Here is an 18,588-nt window from a genome sequence, read left to right on the forward strand (position 1 = left end):
ATACGAAACACATACATATCTAATTAATGTAGCATTCATAATATTGATAATGCCAGTGATAAAATGGAGGCTCTTCAAGGGTAAGTTTTGCCATTTAAACTTATTCAGCAGGGGGCAGACATTTGGGTTAATGGTTAAGCCACAAGTTGGCATGCTCTTGGAAAGCTCTCCTCCTCTTCTGGGTGCTAAGGTTCACATTCCATTTCCAGGTTCCTGCTAATGTGGAGCCTGGGAAGCAGCAGGAGATGACTCAAGTACCAGAGTTGCTGCTACACACGTTACAGACCTGAACTGAGTTCCCAGCTCCAAACTTCACTGAATCCACTCATGGTCACTGTGGGTATTCGAGGGGAGTAAACCAGTGGATTGGAGGTCTCTGTGTGACTCTTGCTTTATATCAAGTGAATTAACAATAACAATAAAATAATTATAATAATTTACCCCAGTGTAAAAATACCAAAGTGTAGAACATACCAGTATAGAAATACCAGTGTAGAAGTGCCAAAGGTCACTTCCCAAGATGTCACAAAGTTAGGACTGATAACAGGAGGCTGTGACCCACATCTGCACGCATTTTGTACATAGCTGTGTAACTTTGTCTCCTATGAATAGCTTTAACATGGCACAAAAAGGACACGTATTAGAGGTGGTGCTCAGTCATTCTCTAGCTACTGGATTCACAGCAATGGCCATAGCTTGGAGAGCCTCTTTTATCTGAAAAATATCGACTCACTGTGTGTCTTTGGAAAAATTACATTTTTTACACCAGGAGATGAGGTGATTGCTACACATAGTATAAAAATCACACACACACACACACACACACACACACACACACACACAAACTGAGTTACAGGCATGATGGCTTAGTTGACTAATTCTCCACCTGCAAGTGTTAGCATGGATGCCAGTTCATGTCCTGGCTGCTCTACTCCCCACCCAGCTCCCTGTTTATGGCTTGGGAAGAGTAGGATGGCCCAAAGCCTTGGGACAGTATACCCGTGTGGGAGACATGGAAAAAGCTCCCAGGCCCTGGCTTTAAATTGGCTAAACTTCAGCCATTGTGGCCACTTAGGGACTGAACCAGTGGATGAAAGATCTTTCACTCTGTCTCTACTTCTCTCTGTAAATCTGCTTTTCCAATAAAAATAGGTAAGTCATTTAGAAAACACATTGCTTCATGCAATCTTCATGATGATCTCTACTAATATTCCAATTTCACTGCTGAGCAAATAGAAACCCAAAGAAGTGAAGTAACTTGTTCAAAGTCACTCAGGTGCAAAATGGTTTCCAAACTTCCTCCTATGAATCATCTTTTAAGCAAAATATCAAGTAGGGTAAAACAGAAAAACAGAGGGGTTCTAAGAATTGTTTTAGAAACCTTCACAAAATCTCAGGGTTTATGGAAGTCTGAAAGCACGGGTGCTTCTGAACAGAAGTTGGCAGAGCTCTGGGCACATCTGAATATGCCTACGAAGCATCACGTTCTATACGTTCTATACTACAAACCTCACAAAGGCTCCCAGGGGATGGTCTTCCCTGCTTCCTTGGCATTCACTGCTGCGCTGAATCTAAGGACGAAATAAAGTGCTGGCGACATCAGAAGATAACCTCCCTTCTTGCCGCCCTTACAAAGGTGCCATTTAGATTCCTCACTCTTAGGGGGCAAAGTACACAGCGGAGAGCCACACTGAATTAGCATTTGTTCAAGGTGTGAGGCAGATGATTTATTATTATAATTTTTACCTAGGGACATCCAACTGTTCCAACCGCATTTTATGAAAAGGCCATCTATCCTCTGCTAAATTGCTCTTGCATCTCTACAACATTAAAAAAATCAGTTGGCTGTATTTTGTACAACTCCACTCTGAGCTCTGTCAGGTTTCACTGTTCTAAGTTTCTCTGATAGCACCCCACAGTCTTGACCACTATGATGTGAGACTGATAATTGAATAAATATACCTTTATTTTTTTCAAGTTTGTTTTTAGCTAATCATATTTCCTTGGTGTTTCCATATGCATTTTGTGATAATTATGTCTGTACTTAGAGTGATCTATGAAAGGCTTTGCTCGGATTTTTACAGGAATTAAGTCTGTATACCACTGGGGGAGAACTGACATTTTTTTCTGTTAATTCTTTTGGAAAATAAACATAGTATATCCACTCATTTACATTTTCTTTATGTAATCATCTTCAGCGTGAAGACTTACATAAATGCTCCATTACACTCAAGTCGAAGTCTACTGTAAAAGTTACTCTGTGTGTGTGTTTACTGTCAATGTGCTAATTGATAGTACATAAAGTAGTCATCTTTCTTTGTTTTGGATATGTATTTATTTTGCATTCTACAATGTTGCAGGATCCATTTATTCATTTATTGGTTTTGGCAGAAGTGTTTTTCATTTTTCTTCCTGTGTATTAGTATTATTTTGGTAAATTCCTGGAAATGTCTACCTAGACAATCATGTTACTGTGAACAGGTTTTTTTTTTTCCAGCTGTTGAAACTTTTGTATCTTTTGCTTGCCTTATTTACTGACTAGAATATCTAGCACAATGTTCAATGAAAGTGCTAATGATGGGGGAGGAGGGAGGAAAGCATTCAGTGTTTCCCCATCATTATCATGTTTTATTGCATGTGGTGTGAAAAGGTTATCAAGTTGAGGTAGTTCTTCCAGGAGTTCTTATTGTTGGGGATTGAATTTTCTCAAATGCTTTTTCTGCATTGATTGCACAATTGTCTCTCTTTAGCCTGTCGGTATGTTGATTTGCATTGATTTTTGAACACTCAACCAGATTTCCAGTTCTGGAATTAACCATACTTGTCATGGCATAAAATCTTTTTATCTTGCTGAATCTACTTGCCACTATTTTGCCAAGGATTTTATGATTATAAAGGATATTGATCTCATTTTTTCTCTTGTACTGACTTGGGTTTCAATATCAGGAAAATGTAAGATTCATAAAATAAATTAAAAAGTGTTCAAACGTCTTTCATTGTTCTGGAAGAGATAATATAATTGCTAATTCTTTTCATGTTTTATGAAATTTTCTAAGAAAATAACCCGGACTGAAAAATTATTGGGAAGGGGTAGGATTTTTTAACTAGACAGTTAATTTTTCCTGAGTCACAGAGCTTTTCAAACTAATTTCAGTATATGATGTAGTTCATGCTTTCTGGCAAAGTATCTACTTTTATGTTAATTTGAAGTACACAGTGCATTGCTGTTAGTTATAGTGATCACACTGCAGTGAATTTTTGAACTTATTTCTCCTAACTGAAGTTGTGTGTCTCCTGACCAGCATCTTCCCTGCTCCCCCAGCCACTAGTTCTGGTAACTCCTATTTTACTCTCAGTTTCCATGATTTTGGCTTTTTAGATTCTAATATAAATGAGAATAAGATAGAATTTATTTTTCTGTGCTTGGTCTGATTTACTTAATATTCTCAACAATTGCTTTCACAAATGACAGGACTGTCTTCTTTTTAAAGATAAATAGTATTTGTGACTATGTATCACTTTCTGTATTCATTCATCCACTGATGGACTCTTAGGTTGACTTATTTATTGGCCCTCGAAAATAATGTTTGCAACAAACTTGGGGAAATGGACAACTCTTGAGCACACTGATTTCATATTCTTTACATATTATAGTAGTGAAATTACTGGATCATATAGCAGTTCTAATTTTAATTTCTTTCATGGAATTTGCCTACAGTTTTAAGTTATGGTCAAGTGCACATACACTCATACATATACACAACCCTAGGCTTTTTCCCCACATACTTCAATTTTTTTAAATTTCAAAAGTTATATATTTTATATTGAATACTGTATGTCATCGTTGTGCAGGGGCCATGCTAATCTACTCTATAGTGTTCCAGTTTTAGTATACATGCTGCTGAAGCAAGCACTATATTGGATAATGCAACAATTTTTATTTCAAATAGTTTTACCCTTTAACCTTAATGTGAAAGATGCAAATAGTTTAGAAAACATCATTATAATATTTGGATATTCTAAATCTGACAGTGTATTTACTTTTACTACTAAAATTTAACTAAAGAGTTCTATACTTTCATATTACTGATACCCTAGCCTTTCATCGTGAAAAACTCCCTTCAGAACTTCTTATAAGGCAGGCATGTGATGATGAGCCTCCTCATCAGAGACACACAGCTTCCTTCAGGAAAGTTCTCTTGATTGGTACCTTGTCCCTTGGTAATTTTCATTTCATTCCCTGTTCTCCTAGTCTAAGATGTTTCTGTTGAGGAATCCATTGTTTACCTTAATGTGCCTCCCTTACAAGTGATTTGCATTTTCTTTTGCTGTTTTAAAAATTCCATTTTTGACAACTTAATTTTGACAACTTGATTTTTGATATTTTGATAGTCTTGCTGTTCTCTTGCTTGGATTGAATCTGGTTGGAGACCTCTGGCCTTCTTTCACCTTACCTTTCCCCAGATATGCAATGGAGAACACCAGAGAGCTGACTGTCTTATTCTGTTTTGAGCCCTGATGTCCTTGCTTAGTCAAGCATTTGCTTTAGCATCTATTTATCATCTTACAGAGATTTTATTCGTACATATCAGGAGAAAAATAAAAAAGTGTGTATCTTTCCATCTTTCCAGAAGCATAGTTAAACTTGACTTTTGTTTAAAAGTTTATTTCCATCTACTTGACAGGAAGAGAGAAACAGCTAGTGAGTGGGATCTTCACCCACTAGCTAAGGGCTGGGCCAAATTGTAGCAAGGAGCCTAAATATGCTGCCTTTCAGGCTGCACAGTATCAGGAAGTTGTACCAGAAATAGAATACCTGGAACTGAACCAGGTTTTCTGACATGAGATCTAGTATGCCAGTGGCACTTTAACCCATTACACCATCATGCCTGCTCCCATGATGCCAGTTTGTCTTTTTGCCTTTTGAATGCATATAGACATAGTCAAAACTTAAACTCAAAGTTGTGGCCCAGAAAGGACAAATGCAGGCCATGGTCCCACTTTCTATTTTAAACCCTCAATCTCACTCTATGCTGGGAGAGACCTTGTAAATGTTGAAATCTGAACCATGCCACAACCTGCATAGTTCTCCCTAAGCTCCCCTTGTTCTAGGAAGAAGAGAAGAGACCTAAAAAGGATCTCAAGGTGCTAAATACAAGGGTTTGGATCCTGGGGGACTCATGTGGTCCAAAGAGAAAAGGTCAAGGCTCTGACTGGAGCTTGACCCTGTGATCCCCTAACCTCCCACAGCCAGGTAGCTGGAATTTGAATGAAGTGAGATCCACAGCCTTTCTCTTCAAACAGTGGTCTGTAGATTACAGCATCAGCGTAATATTTTGGAAACACAGAATCTCAGACCTCACATGAAGTTACTGAACCAGCACCTACATTTTTAAAAAAGCCTTATGAAATATTTCATTTCTAATTTTAAAGATCATTATTCATTTATTTGAAAGTCATCATTACATACAGAGCAAGAGAAAGATCAATCATTCATTTGCTAGTTCACTTCCCAAATGGATACAATAGCTTAGTCTGGGCGGGGCAGAAGCCAGGAGCTCAGATCTCAACCCTGGCCTCTCACATTGATGTCAGGATTGCACGTACTTCAGGAGCACCTGATGCCTCCTAGGATGGATACTGACAGGAAGCCAGAATCAGAAGCAGAGCCAAGACTTAAGCCCACATACTCCTGCAGGCATCTAAATGGAGTCTTAACTGCTACACTTGCTCAGAATCTGCACTTTCAAGAGATTCTCAGGTGATGAGTATGAACTGTGGGTTCTGAGAAGCCTTGCTCTACAGAGGTTCAAAGACCATGATCACAGGGCAGCATCACTTTCTGGACACACGGGGGCAGGAGCTGCTTTCCTAATGGGTGATGTTTGATAAACCAGTTGGACTTTGCCCAATCTAAGGACAGGTAGAGTTTCTTATAGTTTTCCAACCCCTATTTCCAGGAAGAGAGGAGGAAAATTTCAATAGGTTCTAATGGTTAGCTCATGAACTTCCTAAATGTGTATTCCCATACAACGATGCTCCTTCGCAGAACCTTGAGCCTTTTGTCTTTACAGTAAAGAATGTTGACCAAAAGACCTCTTTTTAAATCTTCTTCCAGGAAATTCAAACTCCTTCAAATGGGCAGCAGTATAAAACTGTGGGAAGAGCATAGATTTTGAGGCTAACTGAACCCATGTCATGTTATACAGCTCCACCCAGAGTTACTTGCATGGTCCTAAGCATACAGCTCAGTCTCTGATCTTCAGCTTTCTGTAGTTAACAGTGGGATAATGAAACCACTCTATCACCACGGATATACACAGAGGATCTAACGCAGACCTACAGCCTGTAACACAGGCTCAATTCATCTTAATGCTCGCTTCAACACTAGTATTTATGCCTTTTATATGGAACTGGATGATTTTAGAGGCAGAACAAAGACTTTATGATCTTGAAAAAAAAGTTTCATTAGTCCCTGCTTCTTCATCTTTTTATTTGAGAGATCTAACCCTTCACTCCCAAAGAAAGGTCTGCGCATTGTCAGCAAAACCAGAGGCAGGAAAGAGGAAGACTTAGCCCTGCACTAGTGATAGTACCTATTAAATAAATTCTTTTATTCTATTCAGACCTAACATAGGGTCCTATTTCTTCTGGTCTGTTATCACCTTCTACATATAACCATACAACCTGGGGATTTTATGAAAGACCTCACAAGACAAGAGATGAAGTTTCTACGCAGAGAGAAAGAAGAAAAATGAATCACCATATCCTGATTTTTGCTGCCACTTATCTACAATTGGCAAAGCTACTAAGTCAATTGGTGAAGGAGAGAGACCAGTTAGAGAGAAGGCAGTAATAGGACTCATGAAATAAGACTGATGCCAGACTGAAACTATTTCTATTTTAAAGAGATTAGAGAAGGAAAAAAAGAAATGAGTTGGTACAGCAGAGGGGCTCTGAATTTTTAAACTTACAGCTAGCCAGAGGGAAAATACCACTTTTGACACATTTTCATTCCACACAGGGTTACACTATTAATTGGCTTAGCAGACTTACCATCAGCAATTTCTTCTGCAGTGCACAGGTTAATGGAGTTGCTAGAGTGTCTCAGATATGAAATTGTCCCCTCATAACTATGTGGTTCTTCAAAGTCAGCACTGAGTAGCATAGAGGAAAAAAAAAGGTTACTGCAAACACTTATTTAAACATAATTTAAAGCTTTTTGTATTGTACCCTTGTGAGAGAAGTCATCTAAGCATGTCTAGCCAATTTGGTGACCTAAGTAGATATAGAAACTATCAAGGGACTGAGTATATAATGAAGCAAAGAATTAGACAAAGATTGCATAGCTCACAAAAAAATAAATACTGTCAAATCTCCAGATGCCAAACATAAGAGAAGAAACTCACAGTGAAAGACACAAATGAGAGCTGTAATCAAGGGACTCAAAGGGAAATTGAGAACACATAAAGAGAAATGTTAATGACTGGACAGCAGGGAATTTAATGTATGAGTGAGAAGGTAAATCTATGGCACTTGCCTCACTGTAATGGGCAGCTAGAAGTAAGCCATTGGCAGAAAGTTCAGAACCATAAAAGGCAGCCTTATCTGGAAAACAAGCCCTCAGCCATTTCTGTCTGATGTCCCATGGGATGCACATAGAAGCTTACTATCCAAATTCTCTTCATAAGGGGAAATCTGAAATCACTTATAAACATGATACCACAACCTATGGCACAGTTGGCTTCCAGAGGAAATAACTTCCACTCAAAACAAGCTGATGATAAAAAAAAAAAAAAAAAACTGGAAATTACACGAAGAGATGTGATATCACGAGACAGAAGATGTAATGAATGGGATAATTACGTAATGAATCAACAATAAAAGTGAATTGAGTGTGTGGCGGCTGTGGGGGGTGCCCCTGCCGGGTCGGGCCCAATGCTGGGGGCTCACGCCAAAGACACTGCCACAAGGCAGTGAACGAGTCCTCGGCCTCCCCCAGGACCCAAGAGAGCTCTTTCCTCAGGGTAAGTGTGCCATGAGGGAACTTGGCAACTGGGTTAAAATTCCTAGCTCCGCCCAGCTGCTAATATCTTGCGGCTAGGTGAGTTTGGGAGGGGTGCGGGCCTTGGAGACAGGGGCAAGTGACGCTCCTCACAGTGTGGCCAGGGAGCTCTGGGGTATTGGTTGTCTGAATCACTTTTTAGGTAGCTCCAGGTTGATCCCACTGTGCTTCAGGGATCTCAGTCAATCCTTAACATTCCCAATGGCGGTAACTCTTCCTTTGAAGAAATTTGTAATGGAACAGAATGTACTGGGCAGGACTGAGCAAACCTTAGCCTACAAGCAAAACTAAAAACCAGCATGGAGCACAGTTCATGTGGAGCCATGCTCTGGCACCTATTGGGCTATTTGAATAAAGGACACTAAGCCACACAGTCTAAGGCAGAGGCCAGGACAAGTGAGGGACTGAGACAAGCTGAGTCAGAGCAACCACTGGCAGGCGCATGATCTACGGCTAGGAACAGGCCCAGTTGGGGAGGTAAGGGGACACCTTAACTGGGTTGAGGTTCCCACCAAGGGGCGCGTGTGCTGGAATCGGGTTGCGTTCTATCTAGGAAACAGTTGCAAACTCCCGAGGCACTAGTGTGGACTAGGATTGGATGCACCAGGCCAGGCCAGACCTCAACATCATCTGGTGTCATGGAGAACCAGGGTGGATGTGGGACTGGCTAGGATGGGTCTCAACCCCTTACTGAGCCATGTGTGAGCTGTACGTGGGTATGGACAAGCCATGGCTGGGCTGAAACATCCAACAACAAGAACCAGAATGGGGTGAAAGCAAGCCAGGAAAAGCCACTGTTCCTGCTAGGACAGGAGGTGAACTGAATAGGGCTGGCTCAATGACCCACTGGTATGTGCAAAATCTGGCATTGGGAGAGGTTCTGATGGAGGAGCCTGGGCAACTCCTCTGGCAGGACACAGTCCCTGCAGGTAAGCACAAGAAGCATGATAGGAAACAGCCCAGAATAGGCCATGGAAAGTTTCCCCCTGGCATACATCTGGCATAGGTCAGGGGCAGACCAGGCTGAGTCGGTTCATGTCATACACTGGTAAATCCGAACACCAGAACAGAGTGTGGGTCGAGCCGGGACTGGTCGCGAACAAAACCAGTGTACTCTATGGAACACTATGGTGAGGTTGCCTGTACTGGATTTGACTGCAGCACCCAACCAGCACACATGAGATCCAGAAAGGGAGGGGCAGAGCCGGCGTGGGGATTAAGGGGCTGGTCCCCTCGCCAGACAGCTACTCCCACTGGAGAGCGTGGGCTGGGAAGGGGGTCAGACCAGACTAAGCAAGGCGGCAACACCTGTGCGCAGCACGTGGACTAGATCGGGGAAAAGCCAGGCTGGGCAGATTATTCCTGCTGATGCAAGCGTAAATTAGAGTGGGTGAGGGATGTTTGGGCCTAGCCACAGCATCAACTGGCGGAAGTTGGCACTGGGGACTAATTCTGTCAAGTCAAATCACAGAACCACCTAAAGAGTGCATAAACCGGGACTGAGAGAGACCTGGGAGGGAAATAGTGGGTTCCCCCCTCTTGGGTCACTACTCTCGCGGTAGGGCATGAAAACTAAGACGGGGGCTGGGGTGGCTAGACAGAGAGGCACTCAACAACATCCGTGAGGGCTGGAGAGTTGAGTTGGTTAGATGGAACTAAGCTTTAATACTCACTGACAAGTACAAGAGCCAAATAGGATGTGGGACAGACTGGACTAGTCTGCTATACATACTGGCAAACCAGGGTAGGGGGCGGGCCTGGTGGGGGTTATTGTGGGTCGCCCCGACTAGGCTGTAGCTCTCAGTGGTTGATGCGGGGGCCGAGTGTGTGCTGGGCAGAACCAGGCTGGACTGCAACACCCATTGGTTCCAGTGGAAATCAGGACTGAAAACAGAACCAACCCAGCAATTGCAACCACCAGCTGATTGGGGTGATGGACTGTGCCGGGCCCTGTGCTTGCTAGAACATACAAGAATTTGGTCTGGGAATACCTCAAAGTTTCTTTGGAGATCTCCCCAATCGAACTGCTGGACTCAGAACCCTAGCCAAGAAAGACAGAGGACAGAGCAAGTCAATCAACCATCTCAGCTATATGTTGGCAGCGAAATACTGGGCAAATGAAGACTCTATGATGGACTGTGTCAATCAGTGGACGACCTCACTGAGTGAAACTGGCAGCGATTCATAACTGGAGAACTATTAAAACCATTTGAACAAGGATCTCAGAGCATACCCCACATCCGGGACTTGGGGTGGGTGGGAAACTGGGTGGGGCTTCTCCATCAATACCCCCCTTTACCTCAGATACATGATGGAAACAATATGGACATAATACTATTACCCACTTCCCTATACCCCCTGAACCTTTTTTTTTTTTTTACCGTAATTAACTATGTAAATATTGTCAACAAAAATACAATAAAAAAATTTTAAAAAAAGTGAATTGAAAATAAGGATGTGTTAAAAGTGAATAAAAAATACTGTTGTTGTTGATGATGTGGCTGTTCTAACTCATACCAGTTGTTGACCTCATTTCAAGGCTTCTCACTTATGGTAATGTATAGTGATGGAGGACTGGCGTCTATCATATACAGACGTGGGGGTACAATGGAACATGCATCCCTGCATCCAGTCGAAAGATGGATCTCCAATGAAACTGTTGTACATGTGTAGAACCAATAATTGAAAAAACTTAGAAGCAACCAGAATGTCCACCAGCAGAAGACTGGATAAGAAAGCTATGGTTCATTTACTCCATGGAATACTACTCAGCTATTAAAAAAAATGCAATGCAGTTCTGGGCCCGGCGGCGTGGCCTAGCGGCTAAAGTCCTCGCCTTGAAAGCCCCGGGATCCCATATGGGCGCCGGTTCTAATCCCGGCAGCTCCACTTCCCATCCAGCTCCCTGCTTGTAGCCTGGGAAAGCAGTTGAGGACGGCCCAATGCATTGAGACACTGCACCCGCGTGGGAGACCCGGAAGAGATTCCTGGTTCCCGGCTTCGGATCGGCGCGCACCGGCCCGTTGCGGCTCACTTGGGGAGTGAATCATCGGACGGAAGATCTTCCTCTCTGTCTCTCCTCCTCTGTGTATATCTGGCTGTAATAAAATGAATAAAATCTTAAAAAAAAAAATGCAATGCAGTTCTTTGTGGCCAAATGCGCCCAAATGGAAACCATTATCTTAAGGGAAATGAGCCAATCCCAAAAGATTAGGTAATACATGTTTGCCTTAATTTAAGATGAAATGATGTCAATCTGAAAAACAGTACCTGTAAACTATAATATTATTTCAACACCAAACAGCCTGTATCTCATGCAATAAGATATTGTGAAGTAATCAATGAAACAACAATCAATGTGAGTCAGACTGCTTATGATCCACATCAAAGAATTGTAAAACCTAATATACTTTTAATATCCTATGCTACTTGGAAATGGGGCGGGAGAGCAGAGAGATCTTCCATTTCCTTAGAATGTGTGAGGAAGGTGTGAAGTATAACCTATCAGGAATATAACAGATAACTTATAGACAACAGACTCAAATCAGCATTAGACAATAGTAAAACTATAAAGACATACAGGAGGAATCAAAAGCAATCCTGACAACCTCTTAACAGGAGGTCATATGCACAAAGTAGGGGGGGACCCCAGAGTGGAGCAGGTGGACAGGAGGAGGCTTGTATCCCAACCCTGGAGACTCCTGGATACTCACCAAATACTATCAGTATGGGCACCAAGGACTACATCCCAGCTGCCAAGGAGACCACGGGGAATTGGAGTGCCTTCAGAGGCCAAGAACTCAGAAGTCATCCACCCCCCATTTGGATCTACCACATGGGATGGAAGAAGCCCAAATACTTCCTGGTAGGATCCAAGGTCATTGGAATGACAGCCTGGAGCCCTGAGCAGTCCTCAGAAACAGGACAGTAAGCTTCCTTAGGGACTAGGGAGAGGAGCTTTCTCTGGTGCTTACTAGTTCCAACTTTGGATCCCCACCCTCTCTTGCAATGACCAACAGGGTCACTCCGGAGCCCCCCACCCCAAAACACACACACACACACACACACACACGAATAGATAGAGAACAACAAGGAAAGCTTAGAACCAGACAGGAAATGGTCAGCGTGGACTCACAGATACTTTACTAGGTAGGACACGAAGATTAGTTACTCCTCACTAAGGTATTGAAGATTTTTCTGCACACCCCTCCTAAAACTGTTCTGCACCTAAACTGTTGACATATGCCTTGTAAGAGTTATAAACCAGTTTAGACTATCCTAAAATCTGCCAAGTTCAACAAAATTATGCGTCAACATAAACTGCTAAATACTATAACGAAAATAGACATGAGACAGCTGAATAGTACCCTATAGCCATTTTAAGGTGTGTAGTAGCCGGTTCTGTGTATAAACTAAAATTGAAATATTAATGAAGTAGTCACAGGATGTGGTTAAGAAGTTGCATTTTTTATATTTGTTACTCAATACATGTCAATTAATTCCATAATGTTGTAAATCGTTGTTGATGTTAAAAAAAAGTCAATAAAAAATACATTGGTAAAGAAGCAAGAGGCTGCAAAAAAGAAGCTAAACACAGAAATCATAAACGATTGTCTTTTTAAGCTTTTTTTTTAATTATTGGAAAGGCAGGTATACACAGAGAAGGAGATACAGAGAGAAAGGTCTGCTGTCCAATCCCGAATGGCAGCAACCTGCTGCAGCTGAACCAATCTGAAGCCAGGAGCTTCCTCTGGGTCTTCCCCACAGATGCAGGGTCCCAAGGCCTTGGGCTAGATTCTACTGCTTTCCCAGGCCACAAGGTAGGAGCTGGATAGGAAGTGAAGCAGCCAGGGCCAAGCACAGTGGCCTAGCAGCTAAAGTCCTTGCCTTGAACGCACCAGGATACCATATGGGCGTCGGTTCTAATCCCGGCAGCTCCACTTCACATCCAGCTCCCTGCCTGTGGCCTGAGAAAGCAGTCGAGGACGGCCCAAAGCTTTGGGACCCTGTACCCGCGTGGGAGACCCGGAAGAGGTTCCTGGTTCCCGGCTTTGGATTGGAACAGCACCGGCCATTGCGGTCACTTGGGGAGTGAATCATCGGACGGAAGTTCTTCCCTCTGTCTCTCCTCTCTGTATATCTGACTTTGTAATAAAAATAAATAAATCTTTAAAAAAAAAGAATAACAGGGGCCCGGCGGCGTGGCCTAGCGGCTAAAGTCCTCACCTTGAACACGCCGGGATCCCATATGGGCGCCGGTTCTGGTCCCAGCGGCTCTACTTCCCATCCAGCTCCCTGCTTGTGGCCTGGGAGGGCAGTTGAGGACGGCCCAATGCATTGGGACACTGCACCCGCGTGGGAGACCTGGAAGAGGTTCCAGGTTCCTGGCTTCGGATCAGCGTGCACCGGCCCATTGCGGCTCACTTGGGGAGTGAGTCGTCTGACGGAGGATCTTCCTCTCTGTCTCTCCTCCTCTGTGTATATCTGGCTGTAATAAAATGAATAAATCTTTAAAAAAAAGAATAACAGGAGATTAAGTTATGAAATAATATAGGAGACAGAGGAAGATGACAATGGGAATTATTCTTAGGGTTTTGTAATAGGTATAGAATAATTTTTTTAATAAGTAAAGAGTGTGTGAGAGAGAGTGCTCAGCTGTTGGTTCAAGTGTCTGCAACATATGTGGTTAGGCCAGTTGGAAGCCAGAGGCTGGGAATCCTATATAATTTGCATGTGGATGGTGGAGTCCAATCACTTGGACAGCATTAGCTGCCTCCCAGCAACTGCCGCAGCAGGAAGCCAGAGTTAAAATCTGGAGGCACATATCAATCCCACACATGGGTTTCTTATCTGCTAGGCTAACGCACCTGTCTTAGGATAGAGATTTCTTATTTTATTTCTTTCTTATCCTTTTTAATTTTCATTAAAATTTGTTTAACATCATACCCTTGTAGATGTAAAAAGTTAACTGTAATCACCAAAATAATAAAAATAGAGTATTAATTCCTCAACTGATAGAAAGGGAATACGCAGTGAGGAAGCCGAAATAGTTTTTTAAAAAAAGGGATTAAAGTAAGGAAAACACAAATAAACAGATCATGTAGTAAATATAAATGGGAAAGGTCCAAATAGAGCATGAGTTGCAGTATACATTGATTAATATACTCTTAAACAATGAAAAATATCTAAGTAGTTTTTTTAGTCCTAAGTCTCTTTCAGTCAAGACTTCTTTATTTATTTTAAAGGCAGAGTGAGAAAGAGCAAAAGATTGAAATTCTACCCACTGGTTCATTCTCCAAATGGCTGCAGTGGCCAGAGCTGAGCTGGTCCAAAGCCAGAAGTCAAGAATTTCTTCCAGGTCTCCTGTAAGACATCAAAGACCACCTTCTGTTGCTTTCCCGGTGTGTTAGCAGGGAGCTGGGCTCAGAAGTGGAGCAGCAGGGACTCAGCAAACATATGTGATACTGGTATCATTGGTGGTGGTTTTATCTGCTATTCCACGGAACCTGTCCTAGAGTGGATATTTCTAAATACAGTGAATATTAATAAAATGCAATGGACAAATAAAAAAATTCCAGATACATGGATGGAAACAGGAATGCAGAGTAAGAGAAATGCAAACCACATATTGCCAAAAGATGACTGATATGAATATATTAACACTAGATAATATATTGAGATTATGATAAAGAAAACAAGAAGAAGCGTGCACACACACACACACACACACAGATAAAGATAAGAAAGGAGGCATGAGTTTGGTATTTGGTCAACTGATAAGTCACTGGTTGTGACACTCACATCACATATCATAACACCTGGGTTCAGTCCCAGCTTTGCTACCAATTCCAGTTTTCTGCTTAATGAAGACCCTGGGATATAGCAGATAATGTCCCGAGTAATTGGGTCCCACGTGGGAAATATGTATTGAGTTCTGAGCTCCCAGCTGTGGCCTGGTCTGATCCCAGCTGTATGGGGGAGTGGGCTGGCAAATATAAAATCCTAACCTCATAGTAAACAGGGAGATAGAAATTAAAATCATAAAAATCTATTACAGATGAACAACAATCCCAGTTTATTTCATTCAGGTTAACAACAATCCTGGTATAAAAATAACACCTCACTTGGCAGGGCAATAGAGAAACAGGAAATGTGTATATTTGTTTGAATATTTGAATTGGCACAACCATTCTAGGGGATAATTTCTCAGTATCTAGTCACTCTGATTTTAATTGATATTAAATTTGCCTCTAAGAGAATAGTCTTGAAAACCTTGCTTATATCCACATGGAAGCACAGGCTAATTGTTGCAGTATATTTGAAATGATGGAAATAAGACAACTTGCATGTTCTTAAGCAAGAAAACCTGAGAATACTTCCAAAATTTTGAGGAAATCGATTTAAAAAACGAGTTTATTTTGGTACAAAAGCATTTATATCAATATATAGTTCTACCATAATAAAAATTTTTGTGATCTTTCTGAATACGTCCCTTATGCAAGAATTTCTAAATTTTTTTCATCAAAATAAATTTATTTTTAAATTTCATTTTCTGGGCCCAGCACCATAATGTAGTGGCAAAAGTCCTTGCCTTGTGTGCACCAGGACCCCATATGCTCACCAGTTCATATCCCGGTTACTTCACTTCCCATTGAGCTCCCTGCCTGTGGCCTGGGAGGGCAGTGGAGGATGGCCCAGGGCCTTGGAACCCTGCACCTGTGTGGAGGGCCTGAAAGAGTCACCTGACTCCTGGCTTCAGATCAGCTCAGCTCTGGTCATTGCAGTCACTTGGGGGAGTGAATCAGTGGATGGATGATCTTTCTCTTTGTCTCTCCTTCCTCTGCCTTTCCAATTAAAAAGAAATAAATCTTTATAAAAAAATCTCGTTTTCCACAAACTTTTGAAGTGACATCCAACACAAAAAAAGATGAGCTACATAATTGTAATGAACATATATTAACATAAATAAAGTAGGAAAACATCTTGGTAAAGAGAAAAACAAGCAGAAGATGTAAAATGTCATTTAAACGCAAATTTAAAACACCGTATATAGAATACACTGAATGCATACACTCCTAAATTCATAATAGGAGTTACCTGAGGGATGGGAGAAAGGGAAATGAAGCCATTGAGTAAAACAAAGGGACTTCAACAGTATCCATCGTAAATGGGAATGAACAAGTATAGAGCAATAAATACAGAGAAACAATCTCCCACAATCCTCCTACCATAGCACAACCAGAATTCAGCCTTCTGGTGTTTTTCTGATTTTTCCCATTTATGTGTACATTTATATTGTGACTAAAACTTTTGGATTTCTCTCTTTTCTTCCCACCCAACTATTATTATTTCCTAACTATATGCCACTATATCGTTTTCCCTCCTTTCACAATTTAGGATATTTTTTAGTTTTCATTTTGCATATTCTTCATACTATTTTTGAAGATCTCTAAATAGCTCATTTGTCTGAAAGGGGGAATTTATAAATTCTAATGCATCCATGGCTTCCCTTCCTATTTTTCTGCTCCCCCAACACGAAGTAATCAAGAGAAACCTTCATAAATTATAGGCTATGCCATGTATCTCATGCTCCGATGGCCTAACAATCTCATCTTGTCCATGGTAAATTAACTTTATTAATAAGAAACAATCTGTGGAAAAGCTGCAAGAATATGTCTAATCAATTTCTTGGATTGCTTTGCTCAAAAATGAGTAAGTATTTTACTTTAGAAGACTTTAAAGAAAGAATTTCAACCAAGTTTTTTTTAATGCATCTTCCAGATCAATTTTCTTTACAGAGAGGCAGTTCCAGCATTAATGTTAAAAGGAAAAATCGAGATTGTAGTTGTGTTTAATCATTTCTTTGCTGCCAGAAAAATGTCTTATCTTTTTTCTTGGTCCATTTAAGCTGGATCTGAGCTCCACCTTGATTTTATACTGTATGGATCAATAAAAAGATCTTGAATTGCAGGAAGGAAATGACTGTGAAACATATCTACGCTTCAGTTTCTTTATTTCCACATTTATGAAAAAAAATGTCTCTTTCCAGGACAATAAGTGGTATTGATGGCAAACCGATAATATCCAGACCCAGAATGTAGGGTCATGCATTGAAGGAACTGATAAATGGCATTGGGTTAGGGTAAAATAACGTTTTTTTCCTCTAACAACCTGTTAGAACTTCTGTATTCTACATGGTAGACAGTAATTGAAGATGAACAATCAAAAGGACAGTATATCAGAAAGGCCAGTGGGAGACTAGCTTTAGAAAAACAGATGTGGGGTTGAGTCTCAGCTCCTCCTTCACTATGACCTTGAACAGGTAACTTGTCCCAATTCCCTTTATCCTTTCACACTCTTCTATGAGGATGAGAGATGCACTGTGTTTAACATTAGGTATCACTACTTACACTACAATTGCTACTGTTACAATATCTGTAACTATTTCCACACTCCTAACAAGTGCTTACTTGTAGAATTTACACTTCAATTTCTAATGCCGTGTGTGATTTTAGTTCCTTTTACATTTGAGGATTTTTTTTCCTTATGTTCAGCTGAAGAGAGCTTGATTATCATATGTCGTGGTGAAATTGGCTTTTGATCAACACTGTTGGAAGCTCTGTGATCCTCTTATATATTGCTTTCCAATTTTCTCTCCAGATTAGGGAAGTTTTCATTTATTATTTCATTGAATACACCTTTAAACTCAGCTTCTCTTTCTGCACCTTCTAGAATTCCTCTAACTCTTACGTTGGGTCTTTTAATTGTATCTTTTAAATCTTGGATACTATATATATATATATTTTTTTTTTTAGCGTGGCTCAGCTCTGCTTCCAGCTTTTTGTTTGTTTTTCTCTGATGGCAGGAAATATCTTCCAATTCTGATATTCTTTCTTCTGCTTCATTCATTCTATTTTTAGACTCTCCACTCTACTTTTAGTTTGCTTCACTGTACCCTTAATTTCTGAAATACCAGCTTTCATTTGATTCACTTCCTGTGTGACATATTCCTTAAATTCCTTGAACTCCTGTATTATGTGCTTCTCATTGTTGATCAGAAGCTTTATAATGTGTTTGAATTCTGTGTCCCTCATTTTCTCAATGTCTTCCTCAGTTAACTCTGAGATTGGTAGAGGCTTTTGCTCCTTTGCCGGAGAGTCTTTCGTAACATTCATAGTGTCTATTTCTTCTTTTACCTTTTGTCATTGCAATTCTGGTTGGCAGATTCTTCTCCTTAGTTTCTAAGATGTATTATCTACAGATCAAGTTGATTTTTATGTTCAGTGTCCATAATTAGGAAGACACCAGCTGTCCTAAATAACTGATTTGTTAGTGGCGCTGATCAGCTGTCCTCCATTCAGTCTAACAGTGCCTGGTTCTGTGAAAATGGTATCAGAGCTGTACTGATTTAACGTATGCACAGTTTACTGCTGCTCCTCCTGATCTCCGAGTGCTTGTTCCTCTGTGCAATATAGTGCCTGGTGGGGCACTGATACAGATTCAGGGCTGTCAACTGTCAGAAA

General features: G+C 41.0%; 1 protein-coding gene and 1 non-coding gene across 2 annotated transcripts in view; both read right to left on the minus strand.

Moving 5' to 3' along the window:
* The window catches only part of FYB2 (FYN binding protein 2), a 103,039-nt gene that overhangs the window by 34,095 nt on the left and 50,356 nt on the right, over positions 1–18,588 (minus strand). Inside the window, exon 5 of the mRNA XM_058680832.1 lies at positions 7,057–7,157. Within this exon, the coding sequence (XP_058536815.1) occupies positions 7,057–7,157 (101 nt within the window). The remainder of the gene's footprint in view (positions 1–7,056; positions 7,158–18,588) is intronic.
* On the minus strand, positions 3,807–3,914 carry LOC118758684 (U6 spliceosomal RNA). Its single transcript, XR_004995782.1, has one exon. It is a non-coding gene; the product is annotated as a U6 spliceosomal RNA (small nuclear RNA).

Source organism: Ochotona princeps, chromosome 2, assembly GCF_030435755.1.
Source record: "Ochotona princeps isolate mOchPri1 chromosome 2, mOchPri1.hap1, whole genome shotgun sequence".
Classification (NCBI taxonomy): domain Eukaryota; kingdom Metazoa; phylum Chordata; class Mammalia; order Lagomorpha; family Ochotonidae; genus Ochotona; species Ochotona princeps.